The sequence below is a fragment of the Ranitomeya variabilis genome, chromosome 6 (assembly GCF_051348905.1).
Source record: "Ranitomeya variabilis isolate aRanVar5 chromosome 6, aRanVar5.hap1, whole genome shotgun sequence".
Taxonomy (NCBI): domain Eukaryota; kingdom Metazoa; phylum Chordata; class Amphibia; order Anura; family Dendrobatidae; genus Ranitomeya; species Ranitomeya variabilis.
The window spans coordinates 219,230,860-219,250,506 of NC_135237.1; the positions used below are offsets into that span (position 1 = coordinate 219,230,860).

At 45.2% G+C, this 19,647-nt stretch overlaps 1 protein-coding gene across 2 annotated transcripts in view; it reads left to right on the forward strand.

Annotated features, from left to right (window-relative positions):
• Positions 1–19,647, forward strand: part of DAP (death associated protein) — a 486,374-nt gene that overhangs the window by 318,372 nt on the left and 148,355 nt on the right. For both annotated transcript variants that reach the window (XM_077269448.1, XM_077269447.1), the window contains exon 3: positions 18,272–18,314. In XM_077269448.1, the coding sequence (XP_077125563.1) occupies positions 18,272–18,314 (43 nt within the window). The remainder of the gene's footprint in view (positions 1–18,271; positions 18,315–19,647) is intronic.

A 19,647-nucleotide genomic window follows, 5' to 3' on the forward strand; every position in this document is an offset into this window, starting at 1 on the left:
AGGTACCACCTCCTCCAGAGCACGTCTCATGTTGCTCCTAAACCACCAGCTCATAACAGTACAACTGGCCAAAAATGAATTAAATGCATCTCAAAAGAAGGAAAAGGAAGTTCTGAGCCATTTTTTTTTTCTGCAGTCTATTTTGTCTTTTTTTTCCTCTTAATCTCTGGGTGGTTCAGGATTTTGGCGCTGGCATGGATGTTCAGGGTTTGTTTTCTCGTGTGGATCAACTTGCTGCAAAAGTACAGAGTATCCAAGATTATGTTGTCCAGACTCCGGCTTTAGAGCCTAGAATTCCAACCCCTGATTTGTTTTTTGGGGATAGATCCAAGTTTTTGAACTTTAAAAATAACTGCAAATTGTTTTTTGCCTTGAAACCCCGTTCCTCTGGTGATTCCATTCAGCAGGTTAAAATTATCATCTCTCTGCTGCGTAGTGACCCTCAGGACTGGGCATTCTCCCTTGAATCAGGGGATCCGGCATTGCTTAATGTAGACGCATTTTTTCAAGCGCTCGGATTATTGTATGACGAACCTAATCTGTGGATCATGCAGAAAAGACCTTGTTGGCCCTGTGTCAGGGTCAGGAAGCGACAGAAGTATACTGCCAGAAATTTAGAAAATGGTCTGTGCTCACTAAATGGAATGAGGAGGCTCTGGCAGCAATTTTCAGAAAGGGTCTTTCTGAAGCCCTTAAAGATGTTATGGTGGGGTTCCCCACGCCTGCTGGTTTGAGCGAGTCTATGTCTCTGGCCATTCAGATTGATCGGCGCCTGCGCGAGCGCAAAGTTGTGCACCATATGGCAGTATCCTCTGAGCAGAGCCCTGAGCCTATGCAATGTGATAGGATTTTGACTAGAGCAGAACGGCAGGGATTCAGACGCCAGAATAGGCTGTGTTTTTACTGTGGTGATTCTGCTCATGTTATTTCTGATTGCCCTAAGCGTACTAAGAGGGTCGCTAGGTCTGCTACCATCAGTACTGTACAGCCTAAATTTCTCTTATCTGTGACCTTGATTTGCTCATTATCGTCCTTTTCTGTCATGGCATTTGTGGATTCAGGCGCCGCTCTGAACTTAATGGACTTGGATTTCGCCAGGCGCTGTAGTTTTTCCTTGCAGCCTTTGCAGAGCCCTATTCCTTTGAGGGGCATTGATGCTACGCCGTTGGCCAAGGATAAACCTCAGTATTGGACTCAGCTGACCATGTGCATGGCTCCAGCACATCAGGAAGATTGCCTTTTCTGGTGTTGCATAATTTGCATGATGTTGTTGTACTGGGTTTTCCATGGTTACAGGGACATAACCCGGTGCTGGATTGGAAATCTATGTCTGTGACTAGTTGGGGTTGTCAAGGGGTACATAGTGACGTTCTTTTGATGTCAATTTCCTCTTCCCCCTCTACTGAAGTTCCTGAGTTTTTGTCGGATTTCCAGGATGTATTTGATGAGCCCAAGTCCAGTTCCCTTCCTCCACATAGGGACTGTGATTGTGCTATTAACTTGATTCCTGGCTGTAAGTTCCCTAAGGGACGACTTTTCAATCTGTCTGTGCCAGAGCATGCCGCCATGCGGAGTTATGTTAAGGAGTCTTTAGAGAAGGGGCATATTCGGCCGTCTTCGTCACCATTGGGAGCGGGATTCTTTTTTGTTGCCAAGAAGGATGGCTCCTTGAGACCCTGTATTGATTATCGCCTTCTTAATAAGATCACCGTCAAATTCCAATACCCTTTACCTTTGCTTTCTGATTTGTTTGCTCGGATCAAGGGGGCTAGTTGGTTTATTAAGATTGACCTTCGAGGGGCATATAATCTTGTTCGTATTAAACAGGGTGACGAATGGAAAACTGCATTTAATACGCCCGGAGGCCATTTTGAATACCTTGTGATGCCTTTCGGGCTCTCTAATGCTCCTTCTGTATTTCAGTCCTTCATGCATGATATTTTCCGCAATTATGTTGGTAAATTCATGATTGTGTATTTGGATGATATTTTGATTTTTTCCCGATGATTGGGAGTCTCATGTGAAGCAGGTCAGGATGGTATTCCAGATCCTTCGTGATAATGCTTTATTTGTGAAGGGGTCTAAGTGCCTATTTGGAGTTCAGAAGGTCTCTTTTTTGGGTTTTATTTTTTCTCCCTCGTCTATAGAAATGGATCCTGTTAAGGTCCAAGCCATTCATGACTGGATTCAACCCACATCTGTGAAGAGTCTTCAGAAATTTTTGGGCTTTGCTAATTTTTATCGCCGTTTCATTGCCAACTTTTCCAGTGTGGTTAAGCCCCTGACCGATTTGACGAAGAAGGGCGCTGATGTGACGAATTGGTCCTCTGCGGCTGTTGAGGCCTTTCAGGAGCTTAAACGCCATTTACTTCTGCCCCTGTGTTGCATCAGCCAGATGTTTCTCTTCCTTTTCAGGTTGAGGTTGACGCTTCTGAGATTGGGGCAGGGGCCATTTTGTCTCAGAGGAGTTCTGATGGTTCGTTGATGAAACTGTGTGCCTTTTTTCCAGAAAGTTTTTGCCTGCGAAGCGCAATTATGATGTATGCAATCGGGAGTTGTTGGCCATGAAGTCGGCATTTGAGGAGTGGCGACATTGGCTTGAGGGAGCCAAGCACCGCGTTGTGGTCTTGACCGATCATAAGAATCTGATTTACCTCGAGTCGGCCAAGCGGCTGAACCCCAGACAGGCTCGATGGTCCCTGTTTTTCTCCCGTTTTGATTTTGTGGTCTCGTATCTTCCGGGATCTAAGAATGTTAAGGCTGATGCCCTCTCTAGGAGTTTTTTGCCTGATTCTCCTGGAGTCCTTGAGCCGGTTGGCATTCTTAGGGAAGGGGTGATTCTTTCTGCCATCTCCCCTGATTTACGGCGGGTGCTTCAGGAACTTCAGGCTGATAAACCTGACCGCTGTCCTGTGGGGAAGCTGTTTGTTCCTGATAGATGGACAAGTAAGGTAATTTCTGAGGGTCATTGTTCGGTGTTGGCTGGTCATCCTGGGATTTTTGGTACCAGAGATTTAGTTGCTAGGTCCTTTTGGTGGCCTTCCTTGTCGCGGGATGTGCGTTCTTTTGTGCAGTCCTGTGGGACTTGTGCCCGGGCCAAGCCTTGCTGTTCCCGCGCTAGTGGGTTGCTTTTGCCTTTGCCGGTCCCTGAGAGGCCCTGGACGCATATTTCCATGGATTTTATTTCGGACCTTCCTGTTTCCCAGAAGATGTCTGTTATCTGGGTGGTTTGTGACCGGTTCTCTAAAATGGTCCATTTGGTACCTTTGCCTAAATTGCCTTCCTCCTCTGATTTGGTTCCATTGTTTTTTCAGCATGTGGTTCGTTTGCATGGCATTCTGGAGAATATTGTGTCTGACAGAGGTTCCCAGTTTGTTTCTAGGTTTTGGCGGGCCTTTTGTGCTAGGATGGGCATTGATTTCTCCTTTTCTTCGGAATTTCATCCTCAGACAAATGACCAAACTGAGCGAACTAATCAGACCTTGGAAACCTATTTGAGATGCTTTGTGTCTGCTGACCAGGATGATTGGGTGGCTTTCTTGCCGTTGGCCGAGTTTGCCCTTAATAATCGGGCTAGTTCGGCTACTTTGGTTTTGCCTTTCTTTTGTAATTTTGGTTTTCATCCTCGTTTTTCTTCGGGGCAGGTTTTGCCTTCTGATTGTCCTGGTGTGGATTCTGTAATGGACAGGTTACAGCAGATTTGGACTCATGTGGTAGACAATTTGACGTTGTCTCAGGAAAAGGCTCAACGTTCTGCCAACCGCCGTCGGTGTGTTGGTCCCCGGCTTCGGGTGGGGGATTTAGTCTGGTTATCTTCTCGTCATGTTCCTATGAAGGTTTCTTCCCCTAAGTTCAAGCCTCGGTTTATTGGTCCTTATAAGATTTCTGAGATTATCAATCCGGTATCTTTTCGTTTGGCCCTTCCAGCCTCTTTTGCCATCCATAATGTTTTCCATAGATCTTTGTTACGGAGATATGTGGTGCCCGTTGTTCCCTCTGTTGATCCTCCTGCCCCGGTGTTGGTTGATGGGGAGTTGGAATATGTGGTGGAGAAAATTTTGGATTCTCGTTTTTCGAGGCGGAGGCTTCAGTATCTTGTCAAGTTGAAGGGTTATGGCCAGGAGGATAATTCTTGGGTTGTTGCCTCCGATGTCCATGCCGCCGATTTGGTTCGTGCTTTTCACTTGGCTCGTCCTGATCGGCCTGGGGGCTCTGGTGAGGGTTCGGTGACCCCTCCTCAAGGGGGGGTACTGTTGTCAATTCCGCTCTTGGGCTCCCTCCGGTGGTTTTAAGTGGTACTGCTGCTCCTTGGATTTAGTAGTCAGCAGCTGCTTCCACTGATTGTCTTTCTGGCTCGGCTATTTAGCCTGGTTCCATCCTTCAGCCTGTGCCAGTTGTCAATGGTTCCTGGTTGGATTCACATCTCTGCTTGGATTTCCCTGATATTCTGACCAGTTCAGCAAAGATAAGTCCTTGCTTTGTTCTTTTGCAGCCCACTTGTTGTGGACTTAATCTTTCTGCACTTTCTATGTTTTTTCTAGTCCAGCTTGTCAGTATGGATTTATTCAGTTAAGCTGGAAGCTCTGGGAAGCAGATTTACCCTCCACACCTTTAGTCAGGTGTGGAGATTTTTGTAAACTCTGTGGTGGATTTTTCTAGTTTTTAATACTGACCGCACAGTATTCTGTCCTGTTCTTTTTATCTAGCTAGACTGGCCTCCTTTGCTACATCCTGGTTTCATTCTGCGTATGTCATTTCCCTCTTCACTCACAGTCAATATTTGTGGGGGCTGTCCTATCCTTTGGGGATTTTCTCTGAGGCAAGATAGCTTTCCTGTTTATATCTTTAGGGGTAGCTAGTTCTCCGGCTGTGACGAGGTGTCTAGGGAGTGACAGGAACATCCCACGGCTACTTCTAGTGTTGTGATAAGCTCAGGAACTGCGGTCAGTACAGGTACCACCTCCTCCAGAGCACGTCCCATGTTGCTCCTAAACCACCAGCTCATAACAGCACATGTTGCAGACGTGATAGAGTCTGGAGATGCTGTGGAGAGCGATCTGCAGCCTGCAACATCCTTCAGCATGACGGGTTTGGCAGTGGGTCAGTAATGGTGTGGGATGGCATTTCTTTGGAGGGCCGCACCACCCTCCATGTGCTGACCAGATGTAGCCTGACTGCCATTAGGTACTGAGATGAGATCCTCAGACCCCTTGTGAGACCGTATGGTGGTGCGGTTGGCCCTGGGTTCCTCCTAATGCATTACAATGCCAGACCTCATGTGGCTGGAGTATGTCAGCAGTTCCTGCAAGATGAAGGCATTGAAGCTATGGACTGGCCCGCCAGTTCCCCAGACCTGAATCCGATTGAACACATCTGGGACATCATGTCTCGCACCATCCACCAACATCACATTGCACCACAGACTCTCCTGGAGTTGGCGGATGCTTTAGTCCAGGTCTGGAAGGAGATCCCTGAGGAGACCTCAGGGCAACACACACACACACACACACACACACACACAACTGAACATCATTTCCTTGTCTTGAGGCATTCCCACTGAAGTTTGATCAGCCTGTAATTTGATTTTCCACTTTGATATTGAGTATCATTTCAAATCCAGACCTCCATGGGATCTTCATTTTGATTTACATTGATCATTTTTATGTTTCACTGTTCTCAACACATTCCACTATGTAATGAATAAAGATTTTCAGCTGAAGTATTTCATTCAGTGATATCTAGGATGTGGTATTTTAGTGTTCCCTTTATTTTTTTGAGCAGTCTCATATATATATATTCTCATGACTGCTCACAGTACAATCCTAGAGACCTTTGAGCTATCTCGATACTATAGCTCCTTATCTGTTTGTCAGTACTTGCCTCTTCTTTCTTACAGACACTGGATGAAGCCCTGAGCACAAGATTCTATCAACTCGGGATTGGGTTTCTGAACTTTACAGGGACAAGTTCCCCCCTCTGACAGGGATTTGATCTTAAAAATGAAAAAAACACTGGCGCTGCACTATCTAGAAAATAGGAGAGGGGAGAGGGGAAAAAGGGGGAAATGAGCTGCTGGTGAGGTAGCAGGGACTGTGCTAGACCCTATCTAAAATAAATATACTAAAATATAACAATGACCCACCTGCGCTTGTGAGGACATAAGATTGTTCCATACACTACAGCACTGCCTGCTGTTAGAATAAACAGAGCCGACTACACTCTGTGATACTGACTCCCTGCAATGATTGCGTGAATGTACACTTACTAGTTCTGGGAGTGAAGATGATCAAGGAAGTCGACCGTTGTCCTTGTATCCTGTCTGCTGCTATGCCGGACTGGATCGTAGCCTGCAGGGAAATCCAGAACCGGCTGTGCCCAGACAAGTGGCTGAACGCTGGGCATCTAGGAAGGGACAGGAACCGCTCACTCCTAGCGTGCCCCGGCCGGAAGCAACGCCGGAGCAGTAGCGGTGTGTGTGGGGGGCGTGGCTAAGGTAGTGACGTCACAAAATTGGGCGGGCGCGTATCAAGGCAACCAACCAACGCGTTTCGAAGGAGGAACTCCTTCTTCGTCAGGGCTGAAGTTCCCTGAGAGACCCGTCCTTATGTAGCCTCAGGGGGTGTATTTTGTGACGTCACTACCTTAGCCACGCCCCCCACACACACCGCTACTGCTCCGGCGTTGCTTCCGGCCGGGGCACGCTAGGAGGGAGCGGTTCCTGTCCCTTCCTAGACGCCCAGCGTTCAGCCACTTGTCTGGGCACAGCCGGTTCTGGATTTCCCTGCAGGCTACGATCCAGTCCGGCACAGCAGCAGACAGGATACAAGGACAACGGTCGACTTCCTTGATCATCTTCACTCCCAGAACTAGTAAGTGTACATTCACGCAATCATTGCAGGGAGTCAGTATCACAGAGTGTAGTCGGCTCTGTTTATTCTAACAGCAGGCAGTGCTGTAGTGTATGGAACAATCTTATTTCCTCACAAGCGCAGGTGGGTCATTGTTATATTTTAGGGATTTGATCTTACTGCACAAGCACCGGCCAGTGTACTAGGGCTACTCTAGGCCAGGATCCAATGAAGAGCATGGCAACAACAGGTTTCTTCCTTTGGCAAGAATCGTATCCTTATCGGTATTTGCACATTCATATTTTCCCTGTTATCTACTGCTGTTGTGGCTCATACCTAGGTAAGGGGGTCCACACACTAGAATCTTCGCCTCATCCCAGATAGTCCAGGGCTGACCAGGACGTCATAGTGAGGATTGTTCCTTTCGTCAGACAAGTTTTCTTCTGGGTGCTATGTGCTCCTTCCCATGGCCATCTTTATAGGGGTTTGCCTGGTCTTCTCCCACATGTGACATGGCACACTTCAGTTCTTCAGGGGCTTTTCCTTCTAATTTCTCCCTGTTCGGATTAGGGTGGTATCCCTTTCTTTATTCGGGTTCGACTGCTCATTTACTGTTTTGCCTTCTAATGCCATCTAGACAACTATTTCCTTGTTATATCGATTTAACTGTCCACGTCATTTTTGCAGCATCCAAACTCCGGTTCCTCTAGTCAAGGTGTAAATACGATCTATGCTTGGAATCCCCTTTTTATATACCGTATATACTCGAGTATAAGCCGACCCGAGTATAAGCCGACCCCCCTAATTTTGCCACAAAAAACTGGGAAAACTTATTGACTCGAGTATAGGCCTAGGGGGGAAAATGCAGCAGCTACCGGTAAATGTCAAAAGTAATAATCGATACCAATAAAAGTAAAATTAATTGAGACAACAGTAGGTTAAGTGTCTTTGAATATCCATATTGAATCAGGAGCCCCATATAATGCTCCATAAAGTTTATGATGGCCCCATAAGATGCTCCATATTAAAATATGCCCCATATAATCCTGCATAAAGGTTAATAAAGGCCCCATAAGATGCTCCATAGACACATTTGCCCAATATAATGCTGCACAAATGCTGATTATGGCCCTATAAGATGCTCTATAAAGATATTTGCCCCTTATAGTGCTGCACAAACGTTATGGCCCTATAAGATGCTCCATACAGACACTTGCCCCATATGCCGTAGTGCCCTACAAACGTTAATTATGGCCCCATACAGACACTTGCCCCATATAGTGCTGCACAAACATTATGCCCCTATATAGTGCTGCAGAAACGTTACGGCCCCATATAGTGCTGCAGGAATGTTATGGCCCCATATAGTGCTGCAGGAATGTTATGGCCCCATATAGTGCTGCAGGAACGTTATGGCCCCCATATAGTGCTGCAGGAATGTTATGGCCCCATATAGTGCTGCAGGAATGTCATGGCCCCATATAGTGCTGCAGGAATGTTATGGCCCCATATAGTGCTGCAGGAACGTTATGGCCCCCATATAGTGCTGCAGGAACGTTATGGCCCCCATATAGTGCTGCAGGAATGTTATGGCCCCATATAGTGCTGCAGGAACGTTATGGTCCCCATATAGTGCTGCAGGAATGTTATGGCCCCATATAGTGCTGCAGGAATGTTATGGCCCCATATAGTGCTCCAGGAATGTTATGGCCCCCATACAGTGCTGCAGGAATGTTATGGCCCCATATAGTGCTGCAGGAATGTTATGGCCCCATATAGTGCTGCAGGAATGTTATGGCCCCATATAGTGCTGCAGGAATGCAGGAAGCCCTTAACTAAAAGGAGGATCTTAGACTCTCGAGAAACTTTATATTTCTTAAAATGGATGCCTGCACACGTCACAGAGCGAACTATTTTGCCATCAAAGTTCGATATGTTTGTGACCACAAGAAAATTGTTACCAATGCACTGAAAGTAAAAGCTACTAAAGCTCATCACACCAGCCAGTTTCTCAAGGCTTTAGTGGAAAAAGTTCTGCAAGACTATGAACTCAAAAGAACAGGCACTTGCTATTGAATATGACTGCTTCAAACATAAGGACAATCTAACTGATGAAAGAGAATAATGGTGAACAGCAGCTTGAAAAAAACCCTTCAAATTAAGTAAGTTTGAGATGGAAAGCCACAGTCCTGTAACTGAGGAACAAACAGATATTGCTACAGAAGAACAGCAAAATGATACTTACAATTTGATTGTCTTGGTGAAGCCACTTCAAAGCTTTCTCATATTCATCACATGCGCTGTGTTGTGCACAAGCTGCAGCGGCAATTTGAGATGGTCTGCAAGAGGGTCAAGCTGGAACTCTGGTACAGTGAGAAAATTGGTTATTGCTGCCAGAACCCCCTAAAATTGATTCCATATTGAAGAGACGTGCTGGAAAAGGAGAAATTGTGAATCAAGCCACTTGGTGTGGGGCAGCACCTATTTAATGATTGCACGTGTTCTTGAGCTGAAACCCTTTCTTGTAGACATGGCCAACCCTCTTAAAAATGTGAAAAAAGGATGCACCCTAGCTGTAAGTCAAATATTGGGGAGGGTGCAGTGCCTAGTCCAATAGTATATATAGCCAAGTCAAAGAAAAAAAGATTGGACTAAAACAGGCCCGCACAACCACATGATATAGAAAAGTAACAAACGTTTTATTGAACACTACAAAAAAACATAAAAACACTTAAAATACAACAAGTGTATACAAAACACCCCTATTCAAATATGTCTGCAGGAAATATATATATATATATATATATATATATATATATATATATATATATATATTACAATAATATGCTCAACCAGGCTAACCTTTATACATAACACCACATGTTCACAATTGTATATGCCAAAAGCCTTAGGGGAGACCTGTATAATGAACCAACCAAATAAATGGAAAAAGGTCCAAGACAGTAAGTAATTAGTCCCTGTGCTCCCTATTGGTGAAAACAATACACCGAAATAATATAGCAAGGTAAGCTCATATGATATGAATAGCTACGCAGGGCTTACTATATGGCAACCATGTGGGATAGAGTCAAAAATGACAAAAAAGAGCTCCTATATATGCAAAAAAGCGGCGTCACGCCATAGATACTCAGCTGAATCTGAAGTAGAACAGGTTGGAGCAAAGAGGCTACCGGGCTGCAAAAGCCATACAGATCCACATGCCCGAAATGGTCGGCACGAAATAAGGATAGGGTGTGAGGAAAAGACCCCACGCGTATCGCTGCCGCAGCAGCTTCATCAGGGGAAGTGGATTGTGTGGTCAATCCTCTTGTAACACTAAATTAAGGTCAATGGACACAGGTGGCTGAATTTAAGGAATTGCTTCACCCATTTACAGTGACTAAAAAATTAGAAGCCGAGGATTTAACTCCTGGCATTTTCATAAAGGGGTGGAAGAACTTAGCTGTTTTGCTCATCTTAAAGAGAGAGGTTTAATCACAAATGGCATTGCTGCTTCAATAAAATGGAGAGGGACTCTTCTATTAGAAATTAAAATTCTTCTGGCAGCTGTTTATGTGGACCCGAGTTATCGTATATTGCTGGATTATCAACAGCTTACTAAAATAAAAGTTCTGACCTGAATAAGTAGGTAGAGTGAGTGAGCTACAGGACTGCCAAGATCAAGAGGACTTGGGTCTTGCCAGTGCTACTGCTACCATGTCTTCAGCTTCATCAGATGAGAGATTAATTTTGAAAAGTATTTGGACGACCTGGAGCAGGCAAAGGGTTGCCTCAGCAAACGGCCCATATTTCAGCAACATTTTTCACTTGCTCTTAAAGAAAACCTGTCACCTGAATTTGGTGGGACCAGTTTTGGGTCATATGGGCAGGGTTTTCGGGTGTTTGATTCACCCTTTCCTTACCCGCTGGCCGCAATATTGGATTGAAGTTAATTCTCTGTCCTCCGGAGTACACGCCTGCGCAAGGCAATATTGACGTGCATGGTCATGTACTGTAGACTGCTTAGGCCTCTTTCACACTTCCGTCGGGAGTATCACGTCCTAATGCCTCGGCGAGACGTACCGACGGATGTTAGAAAATATTGGTAAAACGTATGCAATGTTTCCAGTATTTCGACTGAGGCGTTCCCAGAATTTGCATAGTGGAGAAGTAGGATTTTCTATGAGAGAGAGAGAGATATTTTTCCGCGTGTTGGAATATGCTTCTAGGCATGCTCAGAAGTAAAAACTGCATCCGTCACTAAATTCCTGCGTTTCACAGTGTGTGCAGGATCCAGTGTCCATAGGCTCCCATTCTGTGGAACGACTTATGCCACAGGAGGAACGTTTTTCCACTGCAGACAAAAAACGTTTCATGGAACGTTTTTGGGAAAAGACGGTCCGTCAAATTCCGCAGGATCCAGTGCACGACAGACGAAACGTGTGGCCATCCGTCGCGATACGTCGCTAATACAAGTCTATGAGAAAATACAGGATCCTGCAAATTTTTTTGCAGGATCCTGTTTTCTCAAAAAATGACATATCTCGACGGGGCTACAAAGACGGAAGTGTGAAAGAGGCCTTAGGCTACTTTCACACTAGCGTTTTTCTGCAGACGTCGAAAAGCGTTGTTGCGATGCATCGACGGATGCGTCGCAAAGACAGGAACACGGATACAATGCTTCCATTATTTTGACGGATCCGTCGTCGATTCGCTAGACTGTTCCATCGAAAAACGGGATCCGTTGCATCCGTTGTTTCCGTTTTTTCCATCCGTTTCATCTGTTTTTATGACGGATCTGTTTTCCACGCCTAAAAGTGGGAGTCTCCTTATATGATTGACTACTGGAAAATATGGAAAACTATATACAGACTGTTTTTACAGCCCATCTTCGAAAGGGTTTAGAGAAAGAGGCAGAGATGGAGGGAGTGCTTGTGAGCATTGTGAACGTGGTTACCGATGTGATTTTTGAGACCAATCGCCTGAATATCATGGTTCGGGAGCAGGAGGCGGCAGCAGAAAGACAAAGGATGCTTCACCCTCGACGTCGCAGACTATGGATTCATCCCATTAACGCACTGACCCGGGGCGTCTATTCTACCCTGTACGTGGAGTTACGGCAGAACCCGGAGAAATTTTATAATTATCTTCGGATGAGGCAGGAGCACTTTGATGTGTTGCTGGAACAAGTTGGGGATGTCATCCAAAGGCAGGACACACGCATGAGGTCTTCCATTACACCGGCGGAGCGGCTGATGGTGACCCTGCGGTAAGCTCTTTTTTTTTAATCTCATTGTTCATATTTAATGCCATGCCAGCATATTTTACCGTATGGAAAACAACATCAGCAGTGAACATGGTCCCCAAAATACTGTGCTGTAACACAGCGTTGCATTTTCTGGACCATGTTAATATTTTCCATGTATGGGCCCATGTATGCACAGATGTAAAAATGCTGTTGTTAATGTGCACTGCAGCAGCCAAAACAAAAAAAAGAAGTGGCATTTTTAAATTGGAAAAAAAAAATTAACTAAATTTATGTAAATTGCTTACAAATGTCATAGCTGTCTTTACAATCTTTTATAACTTTTGTTTTGCTTTTTCACAGCTTCTTGGCTACAGGAGAATCCCTAACGTCACTACACTACCAGTTTCGCCTTGGAATATCAACCATTTCTGGAATTGTGAAAGTGACCTGCCTGGCGATATGGGATACCTTGCACATGGAGTACATTCCACAACCAACAAGGGACATCTGGCTGCAGAGTGCAGAACAGTTTGAGAAAGTGTGCCATTTCCCAAATTGCTTGGGGGCAGTCGATGGGAAACACATCCGTATAGCAAAACCGGCAGGAACAGGCTCGGAGTACTACAACTATAAGAAGTACTTTTCTATCGTACTCATGGCCATAGCAGATGCCAACTGCAAATTTCTGGCTGTGGACATTGGAGCCTATGGCCGGTCCAACGACTCCCAAGTCTTCAAAACTTCACCGATGGGCCGTTGTTTGTATGGCGATACATATGACTTTCCAACAGCCAGACCACTCCCGGGAACAACTGGACCACCTATGCCGTATGTCTGTGTGGGTGATGAGGCCTTTCAGTTGTCCCCACATCTCCTCAAACCGTACTCAAGCCGAGACTTGACCAGAACCAAAAAAGTGTTCAATTACCGCTTAACGAGAGCAAGAAGAGTGGTGGAGTGTGCATTCGGCATTCTCACTGCAAAGTGGCGCGTACTGCTCACCGCCATAACTCTGCACATACGAACTGTGGATGAGGTTGTGAAGGCCTGCGTGGTCCTACATATCTATGTACTTTCCAAGGAGCCTGTTTCCGTGGATGATGAGGATTTGGAGACCACCCTGTGGGATTACCACAGCAGCTCTGTACGTTCTACCGGTTCTGTTTCCAGAATGAGGGACAACTTTGCTGAGTATTTTGTTTCACCTGTGGGCAGGGTGCCATGGCAAGAGAACATTGTGTGAACTTTTATTTCAGGTCTTGGTGATAAATGTTAGTGTATAAAGTTTTTTTAGTTTTTTTATTGCCACCAACTTCAGAATTAGTTGAATACACTTTGGTATATGTGGTGTAATAAACCAAATGTTATACCTTTCAAATGTGTGGTGTGTATTTAATTTCCAATTATTAACATATCAAATGAAGCCACTTCACAACCAAATTATTTTCAAACCAAAACAATATTTATTTAAAAGTTATTACAAACAAACATTGTAAATGTTTCAAGAACAATTTGTTGAAACACTAAATTTGTGTTCACCATTTTTTTTTTCTTGTTTAACATTTTTTTGGTAACATTTTTTTTAGGGTTGTTTAAACTTAATTTTTTTAATTTTTTTTTTTCGGTAACAATTTTATTTTACCCTTTAATTTTTTGTTACCCTTTGTTCTTTTCTGTTGTGTAATTTAAAAAAAAAAATCTTTCAACAAATATGTTAAAAATCCGTAAAGTGTGGGGTGGAGATACTAGCTGGAAGGTTGGACCACGTCGATAGGTGGGGAAAGCCTTCTGGGTTGTGGTGTAGTGGAATGGGGTGAAAAAGCAGGAGGCTGAGCAGGGGAGGGTGTTGTAGGGGTAGGTGGAATAGTAAACAGGGAAGGAAAGCTTGACGAGGAAAACATTGGGGAAGACACTGTGATTTGTGGCCGGGATGGGAATTGGGACTGGGTTTGGTTTTGGGACTGGGGTTGGTATTGGGACTGGGTTTGATATTGGGACTGGGGTTGGTATTGGGACTGGGGTTGGTATTGGGACTGGGGTTGGTATTGGGACTGGGGTTGGTATTGGGACTGGGGTTGGTATTGGGACTGTGGTGGGAATTGTGACTGGGCTGGGAAATTTGTAGTGGCTGTGTGGGGAGGTGTGGGAGTTTGGCTCATGACCCGCAGTAGAGCAGCATGGCAGTGGTGCATTACCTGCATCTGCTGGTCAAGAGAAAGCTTTTCCATGCTCCTGAGCATTGATTGGAAAAAAAAAGGTTGGCCGGAGATTGACTTACATCTGAATACAGCCTATCCAAGCGACTGCTGGTTTCAGTGCTGGTTTTACTGATACGTGCTTGCAGCATGCTGAAACCAGCAGTCACTTGCTCTCCCAAATTTTTGAAAGAGCTTTGGAAGGATGCATTCAGATGCAAGAACTCAGGAGCATAGCTCCTTTCCGGACCCCTCTGTCGCTGCCGCCACGAGCCTAACGGTGGTATAGAGGTGGCAGGATCAGAGGGGTGTGGTAAAGGGAACGCTACGTCTTGACCAGCAGATTCCAGTAACGAGGGCTGCGATGCTGCTCCACCGCTGCCGGCGGTAGAAGTGGATATGACAGAGGTACCGGAAGGGCCAGATTAGGGGTCAGATGGATGTGGCCTACCGATGTGGCCCTCGGTGATGGACTCCTGAGAGATCGCTCCAGAGGGGTCCGAGGTAGATGCAGGCGCCCGATGGCTGGAGAAGGTGCTGTGAAATAGAGAACAAATAACAATTAATATATTGATAGGGGAAAAGCCCTGACTGAAACCAAACAAGTTAGGTACAATTGGTCATTCAATGGCCTGTTGAATACTTACACTATTTGCAGCATACTCTCCCGGAGGAAGGACAGGGCCCGGCCATATTTATATGGAGTCCTTAGTCTTCGTGCTGAGCCACTCGGGGCCTGCATCTCCTCGTTTAAACTCCCTCTTGTAGCGATGTCTGAGTGACCGCCACCGCTTCCTAACCCTTTCACCTGTAAAGACAAGAATAGAATTAAGTGTTAATTATAACGCATTCCATTCAGTTCAAAACATAACTGAAAAGTTTATACTTACATTCTTGAGTCTGCTGCCTTGGATCAAGGTCCTCCCACCTCGGCAAAACGTTACGGCATACTTCCTCCCAGAGCCGACGGGTCACAAATGTATCTGCATGGCGTCGGTCACCCATATGCCAGAGCGGCTCCCGCTCGCGGACCTCCTCAATCAGTCGGTCCACATCGATCCCGAGGAGGTCATCAGCGTCTGAGTCGTGAGCACGCTGTTGATATTTATAAAAAAATAAAAAGAACATTACTACACAGAAACAAAAAATGATCAATAGAGGTAAAAAAAAAAAATCTCACCTCTCGGTGACCGCGGCCACGAGTACGTCGGCTCCGGGAGCGGCTGGGAGGATCTTGCTGTGCAGCAGACTGGAAAACATAAAAAATAATTACATTAAAGTTATGCATATATTGTATGTGTACTGTTATGTATGATGTAGTGGTTTGAATGTGTTTGGTGCTCAGTGATGCGTGAAGCTGTTTCGACACAACTTACACTCTGTGCGCCCGCTCCTCGACTTTCTCCACCCCTCTCGTCTCCTTCTGAGAGTCCCTCGGCTGATTCCGCTTCCTGTGAAAAAATTATTAAGGCATATAGTGATTAAAAAACATTTTACGTGTAGCTACATCAAATGAAAACATTGATAATTACCACAACACGCTGTCGCTGTGGAGAAGGGCTCTCAGAAGAAGACATCGTACTGTTTTGTAGTCCCTGGTTTTCCGCTGTGGTCCCTGGTGTTTCTGCAAGTATAAAAACCCTTGTAATCTACTATACACATTGAAATTGAAGCTGTAGGGTCTTTAATACTTACATCAGCAAAGCGGCTGTGGTCCCTGGGTCCTTTACTTGGTCCGGTCGGCTGTGGTTCCTGGTGGGAGGTGTTCCTGGGCCTTCAGGTAGTCCGCTGTGGTCCCTGGTGTTACTGCAAGTATAAAAACCCTTGTAATCTACTATACACATTGAAATTGAAGCTGTAGGGTCTTTAATACTTACATCAGCAAAGCAGCTGTGGTCCCTGGGTCCTTTACTTGGTCCGGGCGGCTGTGGTCCCTGGTGGAAGGTGTTCCTGGGCCTTCAGGTAGTCGGCTGTGGTCCCTGGTGGCTCTGAAAGTATGACGAGTTTATATTGTTAGAAACAACCCCCCAAACTCACGAATGTAAAAGATGTAATAACCACCCTGCTGAAATTATCAGAGCAATGTTCATGCAGGCCAGCTGCCAAAGTTCGGAGATAAACCACCCAAAAAATTACCCAAGGTACACCAGTCTGAACTGGATTCCCTACTGCAATTGTATGTGCTAGCTGTAAAACCATTTACCCCTAACCCCCAAAAAAAAAAAAATCTTGGAAACTTGAAAGGCCTACACACCAGTTCAAAATGTATTGATCATATATGTGATTTGAAAAGATCAATTTAAAACAAACTGTACCACATTTTATTTCCCATCTAAAAAAAAAATAGATTACCTTTTATCTTTAACAAATAAACCCTGCACCAACACAGTTTTGCATGTGTGGACATTTGTACATACCCCAGTTAAAAATTTACCTTTGTGAAATGATACTAAGGAGATTTTTCATAAACTTTTTATTAATTGTGATGTTTTAAAAAAAAAAAAATAAATAATAGGAGCGAAAATGCTCTTTATTTGAAATACAAGTACATCAAATGGAAATTTATTCAGCAATAAAACACCAAAAATGTATGTTGAGAAACAAAGAACACACACGCAAGACACATGCTGACACACGCTCACACACTAAACCCCAGGCTGCACAAATCGCACAACTTGGTAAATACATCACAGTAAAAAAAAAAAGCACATGCACGGACGCATGCACCCGCAATCACACAGACACATGCACGAAAGCTCACAGGTGCAGGCATAAAACGCACGAACACACACAAAAGCACACAGTCGTACGCAAACACACACACATGCACACACACAAGATAACCCAGCCGGCCAAAAGCACAAGACGCACACAGACACGCACACACACACACACACGCACCCACAGACGAATGCAAAAATGGCAGGAATCAGGCTGGAGCTCAAAGCTGACTGGCTTCACAAGGGCAGGCCTCATGCTGGAGCTGGACTCTGGCAGGACGCTGGCTGGTGCAGTACGATGTCAGGCCTCTGGCTGTATTCAGGTTTAGCTCTGGTTCAGGTTTAGCTCTGGTTCAGGTTTAGCTCTGACTGTATTCAGTACGTCATACAGACAAAAACACATGCACACGCACACACAGACGCACACAAAAATGGCAGTATATATACTCACACTGGCTGGAATGCTGCAGCTTTAGGTTCTGAAGCTGGCAGGCCTCTGGACACTGGCTGGCTTGGCAGATGCTGGCAGACTTGGCAGATGATGGCAGGCTAGGCACAGGGTTGCAGGCTGGGCAGATGCTGGCAGGCTGTCTTCTGGCTCTGTCTTTTTTCTGGCATATCTGGGGTTGAAGGCTCAGGCCTGGTTTATATAGATTTGGGGTTGTCTGGTGAAATTGGCAACAACATCCTGCTTCTAAGCATGCTCAGTGTAAAAAAATGGATTGCAGCGCTGCTTTCCGTCAAACAACGTGTCCCGACGCATCCTGCGCTCATAGGCTGCCATTGTAGCCAACGACGCATTAATAAGGAAGCGTCGCGACACGTTTTTCCTGCGCAGACAAAAAACGTTACAATCAACATTTTTTCCAGACGACGTGTCGGAACATTCCGACGCATCCATCGCAAAACTTACACAATGCATGACAATCCGTCTCGATGCGTCGCTAATGCAAGTCTATGGGAAAAAAACGCATCCTGCAGGAGATTTTGCAGGATGCGTTTTTCTACCAAAACGACGCTTTTCTACGTCCGCAGAAAAACGCTAGTGTGAAAGTAGCCTTAGGAGGGTTGATCCTACTTACAAATTCCCTTTAATTTAGCATATTGCAAATCTTATGTGTGAAAATACTTGCAATGCATATCCCTTCAGTAGTATAAAATATACTCTAAATTATTGTACACGAATGCATTTTAAAGTTTTAGTAACCACACGTTTGTAAGTTATTTTATCTTTTTCTTTTTTCCTTTTAATCTATTTAGACAACCTAAGCCACCTTTGGTGATATCTGGTGCCATTGCACGGGTAAGAGACATAATGTATTGTTAAAATATCAAGTTCTGCATTAAATAATGTTGCAGATTGCATTAAAACGCCTTGCTACATACTCATCACAATTGAGATTTTAAATTTTGACCCTGTCTTCCCCTGTATTTACCTGGTCAAAAAAACTGGCTTATACAGAAAGCAATTTACATTACTGCATACATCGGTCATTGGAAATTAATAACTTTAGCTGTTATGATATTCACCAAATGTTTCTTTTGTCCCCTTCTGAGGGGAGAGGAAGAATAGTCTAGGACCATGTTACTCTACAACTTTAAAGAGGAACTGTTGTTTTAATTTACCGTATATACTCTAAGTTGACCCGAGGCACCTAATTTTGCCATAAAAAACTGGGAAAACGTATTGACGCTAGTATAAGCCGGGTGTGCATTGTCCCCTTATCCCTGTCCTTGTATGCATGGCTCCTTATCCCCTATCCTTGTATGCATGGTTCATCCACACATCCTACCTACCTTCCCTGGGTACCCTCGCTGCATCTCGTTCCGGCAGCAGCAGCTCTTCCAGCCGAGCGATCACGTGTCCACGCTCACTAAAGTAATGAATATTCACTCCACGAGTATGGGAGTGGAGAGGAGTGAATATCGATTACCTTCATGAGCAGGGGACTCGTGATCGCTCGGCTGCTTGCGCCGGGACGAGATGTAGCAAGGGTGCACCGGATAGGCAAGTGGGATGTGTGCTGGAAGCTGGCGGCTGTAACTGTGCTCGCTATAAGAGAAATTAATATTCACTGCCAGTGCAGCGAATATTCAATTCTCTTTAGCAGTGGGCACAGTTACAGCCCCCGTCGCCGCCTCCTGCCTCTGTGACTTGTCGCTCCCCCTCCCCCGCTGTCATTCTGGGACATTGACTCATGCATAAGCCAAGGAGGCGTTTTCAGCACAATAAAAATGTGCTGAAAAACTCGGAGTATATATGGTAATAAATCGATAGTGCACATGAAAATAACCACACAACAATCCGATTGTGAATGATGACACCGTAGAGATCACGCAGAATCCCACCGCTGCCACCACATGTGGTGAACACTCATCTCGCCACCTTGTCTGACGTAACTATTGCATCAGACCAACTACGTAATGCGGTTTCCCCACTTTCACCAATATGATCCTCACCCCCTGGGGACACATAAGATTATCTTGGTACAGTTTTACACAGACTTCTCCCTGTACATACTGACCCAGGGAGGCATGTGGAGTGAGAGGATGTGGCTCACGCAGATGTAGTGCCACACTTGCTCACAACCCCTCTTCCTTCAACCTAAATCCCTTCCTCTTGCCTCTGCAGAGAT